The 17,185-nt window shown below is 49.5% G+C and overlaps 1 protein-coding gene across 2 annotated transcripts in view; it reads right to left on the reverse strand.

Annotated features, from left to right (window-relative positions):
- Positions 1–17,185, reverse strand: part of LIX1L (limb and CNS expressed 1 like) — a 411,826-nt gene that overhangs the window by 45,248 nt on the left and 349,393 nt on the right. For both annotated transcript variants that reach the window (XM_069652670.1, XM_069652677.1), the window contains exon 5: positions 9,959–10,036. In XM_069652670.1, coding sequence (XP_069508771.1) covers positions 9,959–10,036 — 78 coding nt within the window. The remainder of the gene's footprint in view (positions 1–9,958; positions 10,037–17,185) is intronic.

A 17,185-nucleotide genomic window follows, 5' to 3' on the forward strand; every position in this document is an offset into this window, starting at 1 on the left:
CAAGCAGGACTTTGCATAATTCACTTAACCCCAGATCCGTCAGTAGTCAGACGATCCTCGCCGTGTGGTTGATGGCGATGCTCCTTGAGCTGGCCCGGATGAGCCAGTCATCCACGTAAGGGTAGACGTGGATCCCTTGCAGTCGATGTGCTGCCACCAGCACCAGGCACTTTGGCAAGACCCTTGGCGCTGACTTCAATCTGAAGGAAAGGGCCTTGAATTGGTAATGCTTCCCTTGAACAACAAAGCGCAGAAACTTGCGGTGTCCCTTGTGGATTGGGATGTGGAAGTACGCATCCTCCAGGTCCAACGACGACAAAGTCTCCCTCTTCTAGCTGTCCGAGCACGTGTTGAGAGTGACCATTCGAAACTTCTGGGACTTAATGCATCTGTTCAGTCGAATTGTTTGTCAAAGGGAATGTCCAAAACCCTTGTCTGGACGTCCTGTCGAAAGTGGGTGGCCTTGAGCCAGCCACGATGGTGAAGGCAAACGCCATTGCCCCTCTGTGGCCACCGTGGTCCGACGCCACTTCGCCTTCTTGCACAATTTCCAATGTCTCCGGCGTCTTGTCGTCGGGGAGATAGTCGAGGATGGGAACGATCTTTAACCACAGCTCCCAGTCGTAGCTCGCTACGCTAGCGAGTGCATTGGCGGCCTTGATGGTCATCGCCACAGAGTTGATAACAAGTCGTCCCATGGCATCTAACTTCTTCCCCTCGTTGTCCGGAAGGGTGGACGCTGCCGAGGATGAAGAACCTGACTACTTCTTGACCGCTGCCGAGACCGAGTCCGGTGACGGTTTGGCCCGCAAGCACTTGGGCGCAGAGTCCAGCACCCTGTACTTCTCCTCAAGGCGATCCCTCTTCGCCTGAGCCATAGAAGGGTTCTTCATGAGACAGGCTTTTGTCCCAAATGCCATTCAAGAGTGGGACTGAAAGGATGGTCTTTCTCTTCGCCTCATAGCACTGGTACAAGAAGCCCTCCTCCTCTGGAGCGAGCTGGAAGAGCTCCAAAGCTCTGTAGATCATCGCATGAAAAGAGCCAATCTCGTCTGGCGGGGAGGATATGGGAGGCTGCGACGGGAGGTCCCCCATCCAAACGGCGTCCATGCCCGTCGTCGTCATTGCCGTGCCCGCCTCATCCCTCGGGGGAGGGTGGAAGAGGGGTGGGGGAGGGTGGAATAGGGGTGGGGGAGGGGGGCAGGGCGGCGAGGGCTGGCAAGGAGGCAGTGGGTGCCTCTTCTTGGCCGGGGTCAGCCCATCGCCAGAGTGTCGGCCGTCACTGGCACTGCAGGAGGGGCCACCGGCGCAATAGGCATCCTCATCTGTATCTCGGAGACCAGAGTATATAGCATAGAGAGAATGTCCACAGAGAGGTCTCTAGGCGGTGGCGGAGGTGGAATAGGAAGCTGGGGCACAGGCAGAAAGCCCAGGCCCTCGTCATCCTGCGGCTCTCCGTCGCCTTCGACGGTGTCATCGTCTGCGCCCTCGTCATAGGGCCTGATCCCGACGTTCTCCTCCTCCTGGATGGTCTGAAGGTAGACTAGCTCCTCCTCCGAGGAGATATCCGTGCCCTAGAGGACCTCCGCGCCCACCCTTCTTCACGTCCAGAGGGGACGGTCTCGGGGAGATGACCGGCATCTTCTCTATGGCTGGAATGAAGACGCCCTCCTGGCAGGGAGGGACACTCTTGCCTTCGGGCCCGCCTCCGTAGCCTTCGGGGGGATGGGGGGGGGGGCGCCACCACCACCACCTCGATGGAAGGCGGGGCCTTCGACGGGTGTACCTGGGCCTTCTCCGGCCGGTTGGTTTCTCCTTGGCCGTCTCCGGGGCCACCTTGAGATTGCCCGGATGGACCAACTTCCTCTTGGACGATGATCCTGAGCGCTGACTGGTGACTGTAGTCGATGGAGACGGATGCATCCTGCCCGCAGAGCAGCCCGGTGCAACAGCGCTCCCGGTGGCTGTGGACTCGCAGTGCTTAGCCTTTTGTTGGACCACCGCGAGAGGGGGCCCTCAAAGGACTTAGAAGCCCGCTCAGCATTCCCGGATCCGGGAGAGGCATGCTTCTGGGACCCACCCACTGCAGAGGCCTTGGCAAGTAGCCATTCCTTGAGTCGTCTACGCCGAACCTTCATCGGGCGAGGCCAGAGCTCACAACAAATCTTCCTCCCTGTGCGTCGGGTACAGGCAGTAAAGGCATTGGGAATGTTTATTGTCCATATAAACATTCCACAGACTGCAATCGGTACAAAACTTGAAAAGAGGGGGATTCCTTCTTCTCGGCCGCCATTAATCAAGGCGGTGTAGGCCTTGAAGAATCTTCTGTAAGCCTCCACAAAGAAACTCAACAAAATTTGCCCACAAGGGACGCTGAAAAATCTGAAAAACGGGTCCCTGTTAATCAGAAGGTTGATCGATGGAGCACAGGTGCTCAATTGACCGAAAAATAGAGTAAAACTCTTCCAAAAAGCAGAAAAAATCTCAAAAGCTAAACACAAGGATTCCCAACACTTGAACGTGAGGTACAAATATGAGGGTGGCTGCCAGAGTAGGGGCTTGGGTAGAGGGCAGTCATTGGCTGGGGGCAGTCTGACCCAGAGCTTAGTGATTGGTTGTTAGGAGAAAGACAGTTCAGAAATTAAACTGATTTTTTCTTTTACCGAGGATTCCCAGCCTGACGACAGGGAATATCCATGAGCATGTGAATACATGCCAGACCCCATGCTGGAGAACTTCCTGTTATAGTAAGGACAGAATTTAAATGGTGCGTTTTCCATAGTGTGAAAAGTTGGCAGCCTGGTGAGAAAAAAGGAAGCATTGTGGAATAGGCATTCTCTAAATGCGATAAATTATGACCTCCCCCACTATGCCTACTGTATAGGGACAAGGCCCGTTGGGGCCTATGTAGGCCGCAGAAAGTTTGTTGAGACTGGAGTCGTCGTCAACGAATGGTCTTGTCCTCGAAAGCCGTCGCTGGAGATCTTGCAGTGTACGGTCATCGAAAGGACAGAAAGAAAGCCAAAATCTTAAACTTTGTGAAAGTAATGGCTTTAGCCAGAAGAAGCAACTCTGCAACTTGTGTCCAACTATGATGGTGGAAAAAAAGCAATCTGAGGAACCCATGTGTCAGTGAAGTCTGACGTCTAAAATGAAAGCCCATAAAACATAAAATCACATTTAAACTGTTACCTTTTCACATTTTTGCAAAGTCCTGGGGCAAAGATAAAAGTCTTACAAGTGGTATTTATAAAATAGTCTTTGGGAACAAATGTTCAGTATTGTTTCCCATATACGGGCATAGCTTCCAAGTTACCCCTCAATCCAGGGTTGTCACAGATTTCCTTTGAAGCTTTCTGTAGAAGTCACAAGTAGGTGTGATTTTTCACTTCGCACATCCATGTCCTAGAAGTTCCATTGTAAGATAGCTCAGCCCCGACCCAAGTCTGATTAGTATGTGAAGTTTTTGTCTTGGTCAGTCAAAGTTTTCCAACCTACCAATTATCACTTTCGTGTCCTGGAAGTTTATGGTGGTTCCCTTTGGGGGGAAGCCTTAGCTCTGCCACCCGGAATAACCTGTTTTGGGAGCTTGCAAAATCCAGCCCTTGCAGTTTAACAGTTATTTTTCTTTTATTTTGTCCTGAATCAAAACAAGCCTGTTGAATAAAACAGCCCATATACGTTTCCCCAGAAACAAGCCCCTTTACATTTCTAGGCATTTTTTTCCTCTGGATTGTAAAAGCCCATTCTGACACATGTGGTTAAAGCTGGCATATTCCTTTCAAATTCGGTTTTGCTCTTCCATCTGGATTCCCACATGGTTTTGTAGCTGTAGTCCGCTTGTTTTACACAACAGTCTGTACAAGGCAAGAGTCTTCGGGAAATTGACAAGTGCACAGAAAGCTATGATTTTCTTTTCAAGCAGCGATTTTTGACATTTTGTAGCAACATTTAAGCGTTTCCCTTGTAGCTAAAGGAAAGCTTTTGTTGATTTTCTCAAGTTTGGCTGGCACAGCTTGTCTTTCAGGAATAAGGCTCTTTTCTGATGGAGCACAATATGAATATGGCTGGGCATGACAGGGTCTTTTTAAGAAAGGTAGTGTGATGAAGGACAGGGGATAATAGCATCAGAGTGGCCTTGCAGCAAAACAGCGATGCTTTTTCAATGCATTTCTTTAAGACAAACAAGAACACACCCTAATAGCCTTTCTCGGGGTGCTCTCTGTTCCATCTTGCCCAATGGTGCTTGGCAAAACAGTGCAGCCATCCTTTTGTCGCTGCAAAACGCAGTTTGGGTGCAATGGTGCTCACAGGAGCCAGCGCAGCCATTTTGCTGCTACTGCTGAAATGAAGGTTGGCGATATGGGGGGGGGGGGGGGGGTGAGTACTGCCGAGTGGGTAAATATATCCCACAGGACTATGGACTAAGTACGTTAGTCACTATGGTGAGTAACCTATAATTACTCTTACATCCCGTCCCCTTTCCTCCATACTGCATGGGCGATTACTACTGAGTGAAGCCCCAGGGTGGAGAGGAGACCCTCCCTAAACAAACAGGTTCTTAAGAACCACCTGTCGGAAAGCCGCGTCTGCTCTAGAGCCGGAATCCAAACAGTAGTGCTTGCAGAAAGCCGAATGGGTGGCCCGTGTGGCCTCCCTGCTTATGACTTGCCAGGGGACATGCCGCTGGAAAGTGATGGCCGTTGCCTTTGCTATGACTGCGAGGGCATGCATGTTGGCCTGAAGTGGCTTGTGCTGTCCCTCGTAGGCTTCTTTGATAGCCAAGACCATCGAACGGGCTATGGAGGCCCGCTACTCCGGTCTTGATCCTCCAAAGGCAACAAAAAGAGCGTCCGACCTGTGGAAGCCCATGGTCCTGTCCAGGTAGAATTTCAGGGTACGCCTGACGAAGGCAGTGCAGAACTCTGTGCCTCGTCTTTAGGCTCAGCAAAAACATGGGCAGCACAATTTCTTTGTTTAGATGGAATGCGGACGGCACCTTAGGTAAGAATGCCGGGTGCGTCCGTAGGACTACCTTGTCTTTGTGAAACATAGTGTATGGCTCTGAGGCGACCAGCGCCTGGATTTCACTGATTCTGCGATCCGAGGTGAGGCCGATTAACAAAGCCGTCTTAATGGTGACCAGCCGGATGTCCATGGACGCCATTGGTTCGATTGGTTTGTGCACCAGGGGACCCAAGACTATGTTGAGGTCCCACACGGGGTGTGGCTTCTTAATGGGCGGGTAGAACCTGGCGAGACCCCTCAAATGTCCCTTGAAAATTGCGCTAGAAGAGGAAAAATTCTCCTCCGAGTTTCTGTGTGCCCCAATGGCAGTCAGGTAGGTCCGGCAAGTGTCCACCTGCATGCCTGAATGTTCGAGATGCGGAGAGCACATCGTCCAGGGAACATGTCAGAGGGTCAGAGCCCTTAGAGTCTGCCCAGAAGCAGAACCTGGTCCACTTGCTTTCATACTGGGCCCTGGTAGATTTGCTCCTAGCGCCCTGTATGATCTACAAATTAGCCTGAGAGAGGCTGAGATGTCCTAGCGTGACCTAATCGGGAGCCACGCTGTGAGGGATAATTTCTCTGGTGCGGGGTGGATGACCCTGCCCCCTTGCTGTGCCAGAAGAGGTGCGGGGCCCGTTGGCAGGCGAGTGGGAGGCCTCTCCGTGAACAGCTCCGAAAACCATGGCCTAGCTAGCCACCATGGGGTTATTAGGATGATGCCGAGGAGGCGAGACTCCTTGATCTTGCATATCACCCTGTGAATCAGGGGAGTGGGCGGAAAGGCGTATGCGGTCATTCCATCCCATCTGATCTGAAAGGCATCGCCCCAGGGAGCCCGGGCCCTGACCCTGCCAGGAGGTGAACAGTTGGAACTTGTTGTTGCCCCGGGAGGCAAAGAGGTCCAACAGAGAGTGGCCCCATTCGCGAAAAATCTCCTGCAGCACTAGGTCGTTCAACTGCCACTCGTAGTTGTCCGCTTCCAGTGTGCTGAGCCGGTCTGCCTCCAAGTTGGATTCCCCCGGCAGGTGGACCGCCCTGAGGTAGATTATGTTCTCCAGGGCCCATTCCCACATGCTGACTGCCAACCTGCACAGTGAGGGGAAAGGGGGGAATCTGGTACCTCCCTGCTCGTTGACGTAGAACATGCTGGTCGAGTTGTACGTCTGAATGAGGACGACCTTGCCCTCGATAACCGGAAGGAAAGCCCTGAGCGCCAGCCAGATGGACTTCAATTCCAGCCAATTTATGTGGTACTCCTACTCCTGCTGGGTCCAGGTGCCATGGACGCAGTGGTTGTCCAGAATGGCCCCCAACCCTCGAGATAGGAATCTGTGGCGATGGTGACCAGTGGTGTAGTATACCAGAAAGGCCTGCCCGTCCACAGGTTGCAGTCCCTGGACCACCATGTGAGGTCTGGGTGAAGCGACAGAGGAACGTTCATCTCTGACTGATGTCCCCGTTCCTGGTTCCAGGATGCTGCAAAATGCAGCTGTATCCTCCTCATCCTGAGTCTTGTGTGGGGGACAGCCAAGAGGACCGTTGCCATGAGATCCAGTAGGTGTTGGTACCACCAAGCCGAGGTCACTTCCCTGCTGAGGAAGTACACCGTGGCCCTCTTGATGGCTGTGATCTTGTCCTCCGAGGGGAAAAACTTTCTCGGAGCATGTGTCCCAAATGAGGCCCAAGGTGGTCAGTCTGCGTGGGATGCAGCTGCGACTTCCTGAGGTTGAGTGAAAAGCCCAGCTTGTGGAGTGTGGGAAGTATGGTGCACTGCCTCCGGAGATGTAGCCCTGACGAGCCAGTCGTCGAGGTACGGGTAGATGTGGTGGCTCTGAACCCCGATGAGGGCCGCCACAGAATTCATCTGCCTGGTAGAGACCCTGGGGGTCGGGTTGAGGCCGAAAGGAAGCACCTTGTATTGGAAATGGAATCCCATGTTTCTGAATCATAGGAAGGAACGATGAGGCAGGCAGATCGGTACGCGTCCTTCAGATCCAGGGAGCACATCCAGTCTCCCCTGCACAATGTCTCCGCTATCAAAGCTGGCATAAACATCTTGAATTTTTGTAGAGGTAGGGAGAGGTTGAGGGTGGAGAGGTCCAGCAAGACTCTCAGGCCCCACCTGGCTCTTCTGAATGCCGAAAATCCTGGAGTAAAAGCCCAAGCCTCGCTGGGAGGCTGGGACTTCCTCCACTGCCTGGCTCTTGATGAGCGACCAAATCTCCACCAAAAGAGTTGCTGGAGGGGAGGAGGTACCCCGTGGAGACAAGAGGTTCCAGGGGTCCGCGAAATTCTGGCACCAGAAATGTATGTGAAGAGCAAGCCTGGCCCCCCACCCCCCACTGTGACATGTGGACCCGGAGGGGTGCGTCATGCCTTCTTTCCCTCCGAGGCTGTTGCAGAGGAGGGGGGACTGGAAAAAGCCCTTACTCTTCCCCCCCCCCCCCTCACTCCCTCCCTCCCCACTTGTTGTTTGCGCCGATGCTGGGACGGCGAACGGTCAGGCTGCCTGGACCTCTGCTCTTAGAAGCCGCAGAACCAGCCATACATACACCCCTTCTCAGAGCGCTACTGTGACTGGGTGTACGGTTGGGGCGTGGTCTTTGTAAGGATGGATAAAGACTTGGCCGTTTGAGAGCGGTTTCTCTTCTTATCCAGCTCCTTGTCCATTGTGGAGTGGAAGAGGTCACCCCCTTCGAATGGAAGATCTAGTATGTGTTCCTGGACATCCGGGTTGAATTTCGAAGCACAGAGCCAGGCCATTATTCTCATGTCTGTGGAAATACAGATGGCACGCCCAGAGGTGTCAATGTGGGCCACGGAGGACTCCATGATATCCTGCCCCACAATCTTGGCCTCCATTAATCCTGCCTTGAATCGTGATTGGCTCTGCGCTGGAAGCTCTGGGAGGAAATCTGCAATTTCCCGCCAAAGCCTCTGGTTAACGACTGCCAGCATGGCATTCACGTTGGCTTGATGCAGGTGCAAGGACGTGTTGGAATACAGCTTCTTCCTGCACGCCTCCAAGATATTCTCCTTGCCTAGCAGCGCCGCAGAGGAGGAGGCTGAGGACGACTGAGGCTTGGAGAACAGTGATCGGCAGCGATCACCGAGGGGTGTGACTGAGGATGGGCTGATCGCAAGAGTGTATCCCCCTCTTTCTGCCTGTACTTGGCATCCAGGCGTTTATTTACTGGCTGGGCTGAGTGAGGCTTCAGTCAGCCTTTCTTGGCCAGGGCAACTACGTCCTTCTGCATCGGGATCCCCATTCTGGCCACAGGACGTAGCGTGAGGACTTCTGTGAGGATCCCCTCTGCTGGTTGCTCAACCTCGGGCTGAGGGAGGCCCAAGTACTCTGCCAGACGTTTGTGGAAGGCATTGGCTGAGTTGGCGTGTTAGGGTCCTCCTCCTCCTCTGTGTCCACCTGCAGGTCAGGAGGGTCCGGCATCGGAAGGGGGGTGCTAGGAGCTGCCGGCTGAGGTGCTTGGACCAGTGGCTGCAGCGGGGGCTGGTATGGAACCGCCTGCCCAGTCGTTCGGGGGGCCAGAGCGGGCTGCTGAGGCTGAATAGGAACTGGAGCAGCCTGTACTGGGGCCTGCGGCACCTGAGCCATTTGGATGACCCATCTGTGAAGATTTCGTGAGCCCGAGGAACTTTTCAAAGAACCTGCCCTCGCAGGCTGGATTAGTGGTAGGGGGTACTGACTGGGTAGCGGGCGGCTCTTGGAGCAGTTGCGTGCCCTGCCCGTATGGACACAGCAGGAACCTGCCTTGCGCAAAGCAATGGTAAGCTGTAGGCCACATACCTGGTTGACACCAGTCTCACCTTGACACACGGTGTTCCACCTGTCTTCCTTGGAGGGGCGTTGGCCAGATGCCTGGATTTTCTGGCGTGGTGGCCATTTTGTCGAGCTGCCTTCCATGTACCTGTGTCGTGTTGCTCGGCTCACTGGGCCGGGCCCCATCCAGGACGCTTGAGTGTGGATCATGGGGCCTACCCAGTTCCTCAGGCCGAGGTCTGGTAGGTGTTTCGCCCTCGGCGAATCTGCCGGTAGAACTGTGTAAAGGCACCCCCTCGGACATGATGCCGGTACTAGGGCAAAGCCCCTCGGGTGAAGACCCGGTAAAAGAACCTTTCCGGTCCCTCAGCACCGTCACCAGGAGGATCCACTGATCCCTCGGCCTGTCGGCCAGTAGCTGATTCAGCCTCGGTACTTGTGCTGGTACAAGGACCTGAGCGGTCCCTCCCGTGCGGGCGAGTCCTTGGGAACGAGTCTCCCTTAGAGGTGCACTCAAAAAGAGCACCCCTATCTGGGGCCTGGATCGATGATAAATGAAGTCCTTTAGGTCCTTTGGAGGCGACCTCTGAAAGAGCTCCTTCCACCTGGCTAGTCTGTTCTTCAGCGACCTCGAGGAAAGCGCGTTGTACGCGGTACAAGCTTGCCAGCTGTGGTCTGGGCCAAGGCACCGTAGGCAGAAGGCGTGGGGGTATTTAGTCAGGAAGAGCCCGTCACAGGATGGACACCTGTAGAAGTCGGCATGCGCCTGGGGGGGGGCGGGGGGAGGCATGACGCCCGAGGACGAGTACCTGTATGATAAAAAGACAAAGAAGAGGTATCCGCGCGTGGAATTACATGGCCAAAGCCAACCCAGGAGCGCTGGTGAATTCAGCCCGCTCCTGTCGATGCGGAAAAAAGGGACTGAGGTGTGGCGCGGGAGTCAGGGCAGCACATGCTCCTAGGGCCGCACCCCCACGCGCCTAAAAGGTGAAGAAGGTTTTTGTTTCTGGTGAAAAAGGTTCCGTCTCCTGTCCCTCGCGAGGGACGCCCATGCAGTTTGGAGGAATGGGGACAGAGGAATGGGGACAGGACATAAGAGTAAAGGTCAATTTCATTACAAAACAATAAAACATCAGGGTCACATATGTGAAGTGTGGATGAAAACCCTACCTGCCTTGAGCACTGCCTATCCCTCATCGCTTTGAGGCTGCCGTTCCAATGCAAAAGCTGGAAAACAGTCATCAGTTCCTAGGATTAAAAAGTAACAGGTTAAAGTTGGATAGTAGTACACAGGGAAATAAGGGTCTGAAAGAAATTAGAAAAATATTTCGTTATCTGCAAGCAATGTTTTGTTATTGAAAACATACTCTGATACAGTTTGTGTATGGTTACATTTACCATAACAATGCATTTATTACCTGTGGACAACATGAACAGTTTACAACACTTTACAAAAGCTCTGCACAAAGGTGAAGCAAAAAATAAATCAATAGTTGAAGAAACCCAAACAAAAAGCATTGGTGTGAATTTGCTGCAAAAGGTGGTGGAGGAAAGTAGTGGTTTAACAAGCACCACAATCGGGCAGTTTATACAGAAGATTGAAACTTATTTTAGAGCTTAGGAGCAAGCAAGCGAGAAGACCTAAAGCAAGAAGGTGGCACAGAGGCGCCTAAACATGAAGAGTCCTAGCAAACTAAAGTGAGGATATGCAGAACAGCCATAGATGCATTCATAGTCAATACAATGGAAACTAAATTAATGAGCAAAAGGAAAAAGGCAGCAAACAATATGAGTGGGATAATTGGGAGAGTCTGGAGTGGGAACATTGTATATGCATTCAAGCAAGGGAATACCAATGTAGACCAAGAAGCAAATGCAATCAAAACAAGTGACTACCAGAGTAAACATTAGTGTTTCGAGTATTGAATGTGAAACAAGATTTTACATATATTCAATAACAGAAATCTGTAGGTAAGAGACAAAAAAAAATGTGTAGAGGAATGGGAGAGAGGTGTAGTAAGAAGGATAATAGAAAGAGGTGGTAGGCATAGGGTTAAGTAGCAGAAAGAAAGAAAACTTACCATTGGTACAGTCCCATCTTATAAATACTATCCTCCTCCCACAGATTTCACATCTTTTGAAATGGGTGTGCGTCTGTGTGTGTGCGCTATTGCTTTCCTTAACTGTACTTGTTCAGGAAGGAGGGAACTTCCCAAGCCATCATGGGAGTGAGGGTTCTCGGAACTTACTAGCTCAGAACTTTCAGGTACTTTGGGATGCTGCTTGCACTCTTCAAATGTCTCATTTTAATTTTCAAGTCAGCAAGTCCTCTTTCTCAGAGACTCCTAAAGGCTTCCTGAGGAAATTAACCAGACCTAGAAGAACCAATTTGCTAATTTTATATAGGAGAACAACACATATTGTGGGACCAGAATCAGTCACAGTGGGGGCACACTGTAATTGAGCAAGAATGTCGTTCAAAACAGAGACTAGATCTTAAGCGATTTGGACACAAACTCCTGCCTATCCACAGATCGCAATCAGGGCTTTGTCTCTGTAAATGTTTATTGTACTTTGTCTCAAACCAAGAGTCTGGTAGTGTTCACAGCATTGCAACGAGGCACACTGATCTACGGGCTGCTCCACAATTATTTCTAAAGACACTATCCCTGTGTGTGAGTATTCTCCCTCAGAGGAGCTTTTCTAATGCGTGCTGGCAAGCAACAGGGCCTCATCCAAGGACTTCCTCACTAGTGAGTAACGAAAATAAGTTACGAGATCAACAGTCCAAGTAGTCCCTGATAAATTATAAAGACACTGCACCAACTAAAGTGAGTTCCAACAAGGGAATAAAGAAGAGTTAACAGACAGAACCATTTGGCTTAGATGGCTAGATTAAAAAAGGTACACAGTTGGAAAAATGTATAGACTGAACACCAAGTCTTTTAAAGGAAGGAAGTGAACCATTTGTGCAGAGCCCCCCGTTTGGTGGGCAGAGGAAATAGCACTCAATAGTGTAGTAGACTTGGGTGTAGGGAACACTACGGACATTACTAAGTTTAAGGATAGAGTAGTAGTTTAGCAGCATTTAAATGTCACATACATTTCCAAATTAAGTCTGAACTCTGGGAGAAATCTTATAGTCTGGTTCTCCCTCAAGTCTAAGAAGAGTTCCAGGACCTAAGGAGAAATCATTTCAAAGCAGTCTGTATCTCAGGACATTTTGGCAATTTCCTTCCTCTGTACTTCGTTTTGGAGAAGGACTGCCAGGTTCCTCCTGGCTCTTTGAGGAGGATCACAGAACTTGGGGAGAGGGTTGGAAGATGATGTATTAGGGGAATTAGACTGGCAGTCAAGTTTCTTATCTTATCCAGTCTTCATCCCTCTTTAGATTCCAGGCTAGTCATTCAGGAGAAGCCTGTGTCTTTAGTTTATCCACTCTCCCCCCCCCCCAAAGGAAGTTTAGAATTTAGCTGGCAATTAAGCAGGCTGAAGACTGGGACTATACATGGGATCTGTGGGGGTTCAGCAACTACTGCGGATTCAGGTCAGTTGGAACCAGAGCATCATGGGCACCAGATACTAAGTAGCAAGATATTACACATATTTCCTACCAATAACAATCTTTTATAGAGTCACATACGGACATTGTGACAGATGGACCTAAGAATAAAACGCCCTGAGACAGTTCAAGTGTTTTTCTTAAAATTATTTGGAAGGGCTCCAGGGACCATCCCTCGCTCTCATCTAGACAAAGCAGTGCTCTATTGCACAGCTTAGTAACTAATGCTAGTTAACCCCTACTCGAGTTCTGTCCCACTGTTAGAGAGGGCCTAAAGGCAAATCGCCATCTATCTGGTCTCCCTCTGGGACTTAAGTTGGACCTACAATATCCACTGGTTAATTCTGAGGGGTTGTGGGGTTTGTGCCTTCCAGATACTCGAACCCAAATCTTTCTCCTTCCTTTCATATCGATGTTCCTGTTCCTATTTCTCACTGCTGTTCTACCCCCCTCCCGCTATTCTCTGCCTTCCAACTCCACCCACCTTCTTTCCTGGTTCTTACTCTTCTGTCCCTCACTCTCCCTCCAACCTCCGATGTTAGCATCTCCTCTACTATTCTCCCCACATCTACTCTTCTTCCCTCCTCACTACTGCTCCACCCCAAAGTCTACTCACCCACCTTACATGCACAATCGGAACAAAATGCCACTTGCTCTCACCAACCAATACCTCACCTTCTCTGTAAATTGCCTCCACACTCCAATCCACTGTACTTCCTCCTCTGGGCCCTTGGTCTACCACCTCTACCTCTGATCTCAACCGAGCAACCCACACTGCCCTGTTTTCGGTGCCCCTTTACCTCCTCATCTTTCTCCAATGGTTTGCCTTTCCCTGGCCACACTCGCCCCATCTTCCCCACCCAGGAGATGTTATAATTTCCTAAATACACAAAAAAGGGACTATACTCCACCCTCTTTTGACACACAGGTCCACCACGCCTGGACAATGGCGACCCGTGTTGGAAAGTGTTCCAAGGGGTCATGTCATAGCCAAGTCCATGTAAGAATTGCATCACCTGTGGAGACCCTATGCCATCTGACTGGTCCGACCACGCCGCCATCCCATTATCAGTCACCCACTCCGGCTCACAAAGGTCATGGTAAAACGCCCCCTCACTCAACGCTAGGGATGTAACGGTATAACAGTATACCGTTAAAGATACAGTGAACAGCTTAATTGAACAATAATAACCATCACATTGTTTATACCGGTATACCGTTAAGTGTGCTTTTCAATCTGATTTGGAAAAGCTGCAGTAAGCAAGTGCTGTGCACTCTTGGTCTTGTACTACTGGATGTGCCGTTTGGCAGACAAGAGCATAGGGAAAGTGGGGCCACATTACTAAATGCAGCTTTGATGCTGAGACCGCTCTTTCTCTGTGATCAGTAGTTGGCTCAACGATCAGCCGACTTTTGTGCAAATTGTGTTGAAAGCTGCCCAGTGCCTGAACCTTTGTGTTACCATGCAAAGCTGTTAACGATCAGCTGACTGGTTCTATACGCATATCAGACTCCAGTTCATAGACTCCTCCAGACCTGGATTTCATGGGCAAACTAGAACAAAGTTACTTTGTTTCAGGCATTATTTATTTTAAAGGCAGCATACAGATTTTAAACGTTTTCACACAGCCATGCTGCTCCACGCTACAGGTCAGATCTTCTATGGTGATTGTCCCGATTTTCAATTTGCAATTAGCAAGACCACAAGGACATCACAAGAGTGAGCTGAGGGCCTGAACTGAAAGTGATCATTTTATTTTTTCCTTTTGTTCGTATGTAAACAAATGTAATAAAATGTTCAGTGACTTGCAAAACAGTGGAGCCAGGAGCACTTTGCTTAGCAACCACTCAGACAGCAGGAACAGAAATGTATCGATTCAGCCTGGCCCAGCATCATGTGGTATTAGTTCATTAAGTTAAGGTCATTGGAACAGCTCTTACTCTGGCTGTGCAAATTGTAAAAAGAAAAGGACGGCCAGTGAAGTCATGCATATCGAATTACTCTCCCCAAGGTTTAGATTCAATGAACTTAAGTTTCTCATGGCCATGGATCGGATAGCCATACAGTACTCTTTTAGCTTGTTGTTGCAATTTGAAAGATGGGGAACTACACATCTCAGAATTCAAAGGGGGAATGATCTGGATGCTCTTCTGATGCATGTCCAAAGTGGGCCAGTTTGAGTGATTTCACTATGCGGCTAATAGTTTTGACCACTGTTGCTGAATAAATATTCTTTTAAATGTACAATTTGCATCATATTTTATCAAAAATCTCCCCCATGGGTACTATTCAAACAGTGTTCCAAAAGGAATGAATTCCCATTTGCAACTGTGGACCACTTTTATGCTGGTGCCCGAAACAATTTTATGCCCCAGTCGGACCCTGCTGTAGACAGTGTGAACACTGGGCCTATCAGTGCTTTCTGCTAGAAAATAAACTGCCCCCCCACTGTCCTCTGTGTAGATTTGCACTTTGGCACTATAGTTGTTGCTTCGCTTGATCCTTCACCTACATGCCTCTGCATATGGCGTTGGCCTCAAGTAGGCAGGATCAATTCTACATTCAATTTGAAGTATCCAGAGCAATGGGGTGAAATATTTCTTATGTCTATTCTCAATTTGTGACACCACCAATAAAAGCATTCCTCCCTCTGAACTCTCATCACAAGGGTCCTAATGCACTCAGACCTGGGGAAAACGGCAATGATGGGGCTCTGGTGAGGTGGTGGTGGTCTAGGCCATATTTGTGCCGATATTTATTTTAACTTTGTCATTTTCAAAGTTTTATTTTTTTGCCACCATCTTTAAGAAGTAAATGAACATGTATTGCAAGAAATCAACAGCGCCCACTGAACGCTGACCCTTTAGGATTACATGGTCCGTGGTGATTCCGACATCAGACCTTCATAATGCACCAGGCAGATGGTAAACAAGCTGTAGTGATTAGTTCACTATGCAACCTTTCGGTGTGTCTGTGTTGGCTATGACGTTTTGACAAAAAACACAATGACATGGGCTTTCAGACCGCACATGAGTGACTTTTCTCCCTTTAATGGGATATAGAGTTGTCAAAACAAACTTAGTCGCAGCGAGGGGTCATGATGCCCATGCCATGTGGTTCCAAAAGAATGCAAGTGTAGGCACATTTTCAAAGTGATGACCTGTGACTGAGCAGCATGCTCATTGCTCAAAATGTGCATTATAACACTTCCACTAGTCACTCTTTCATTCAAGGCGATCAACGAGTGAGCGCCATGAAAGACCAATTCTGCAGCCGCCTTAGATTTCTGGAGGATTAGCTAAATATGTGCAGAGGCAAGTTTCAAAATGCTACCTTGCTAAAGCTGGAAAATCCTGCCTGCGTATTCGTAAATTTACTAAAAAGCAGTGACTTAATGGTAAGTAAAAGAACTTCAAATGCAAAAAGGCAATGTAAAAAAAAAATTCTTGGTACAAGTAGTTTGTTGGAGCAGTTTTTAATGCCATTCAGTAAACTACACGTGCCTGACACAAAATCAATATATTAGCAATAGGAAGAATAAATGCAGCGCCAAGGAGGAGGAAAAGGATTTACTTTGGGTTGGCGGCTTTGGAGTTTATTTATAATGGATAATGTTTTCTAAACTTATGACAATGGGGGATTTCCATAGTTCACTCATTGGATTTACATATAATAAGTCACACCGTGAAAATCACTCATCTCTGCGGGTATTCCCTGCTGCCATACCAAAGGGTAACATGTCCATGATTACTGAACACCGTAAACTAAAGGCTGGTGAGTGTGTGAGTGAGTGAGTACACTACAATCAGCCTCCATTGATCTGTGGCATGCAGATTATCAAGATGGCAACATGTTCATCTTCACCAGTAGCCAGTGGGGCAGCTAAAAGCCTAAATGAAGCAAGGGGTGGCATTTCAGTGGAAAGTATGTTGAAAAGCCCAATTCTGGCCCTGGGTGCCTGGGTTTGTTTGTGATGATAAATCCGACAATGTATGACCTTTTTAAGAAAATATTTGTTAAGATTAGTTATCTCCACCTGCTATACCGCGATAACCATGATATACCGTTATATGGCAAGGTGGTTATCGTACCGCCATAAAACTAATACTGTGACACCCCTCTTCAACACCGCTCATTCAAAAATCTTCCCGGGCAATGAGCTGGAAGCAAACTTTGCAGACTTCCCCACCAGTGGGAATGCCTTGGGCCTCCTGAAATCATTCAGCGACTCCGTAATGAAACTGGTGGACACTCATGTCCCCTTAAAATCCAGCCGGCCAAAGACCAAACCATCCACCCCCATGGTACATCCCTGAGCTAGCCTCTAACAACTGCTCAATCAGAGCCCTAGAGAAATGGTGGTGCAAAAACCATAACTCAGGAGACCTCACCAACTTCAAATCTGTCCAAGCAAACTGTAGGATTCGGTTTACTGAGACCAAAGCTGCCCACTACTCCACCACCATTGCGGCAGCCTCCAACAGGAGCAAAGACCTCTTTGAAGTAGTAAAGCATTGTACCAAACCCTCAAGCGACCCTGAGGTACCAGCAACTCAGGAAAAATGCGATGGAATCAACACATTTTTTTATTGAAAAAAATAGACAAAATCCAAGAGACCGTTGAATCAACATCTTCCAGCATCCCTTGCAGCCGACACGCCCACTGCCCCTCTGCTCTTTCCCCCAGCAAAGGGTGAAAAAGGCTTCTCTCATAGTCCCGCAAAACATGCTGGGGGTCTCACTAGCAGAGGGGATGAAGCATATACATGATTTATCTCCCTAACGCACACAACCAAGGTGGTCAAAATAACATGGTTCATGAAACTCTACCCTT

This window comes from Ambystoma mexicanum, chromosome 1p (genome assembly GCF_040938575.1).
Source record: "Ambystoma mexicanum isolate Mex_15411 chromosome 1p, UKY_AmexF1_1, whole genome shotgun sequence".
In the NCBI taxonomy this organism is placed as follows: Eukaryota; Metazoa; Chordata; class Amphibia; order Caudata; family Ambystomatidae; genus Ambystoma; species Ambystoma mexicanum.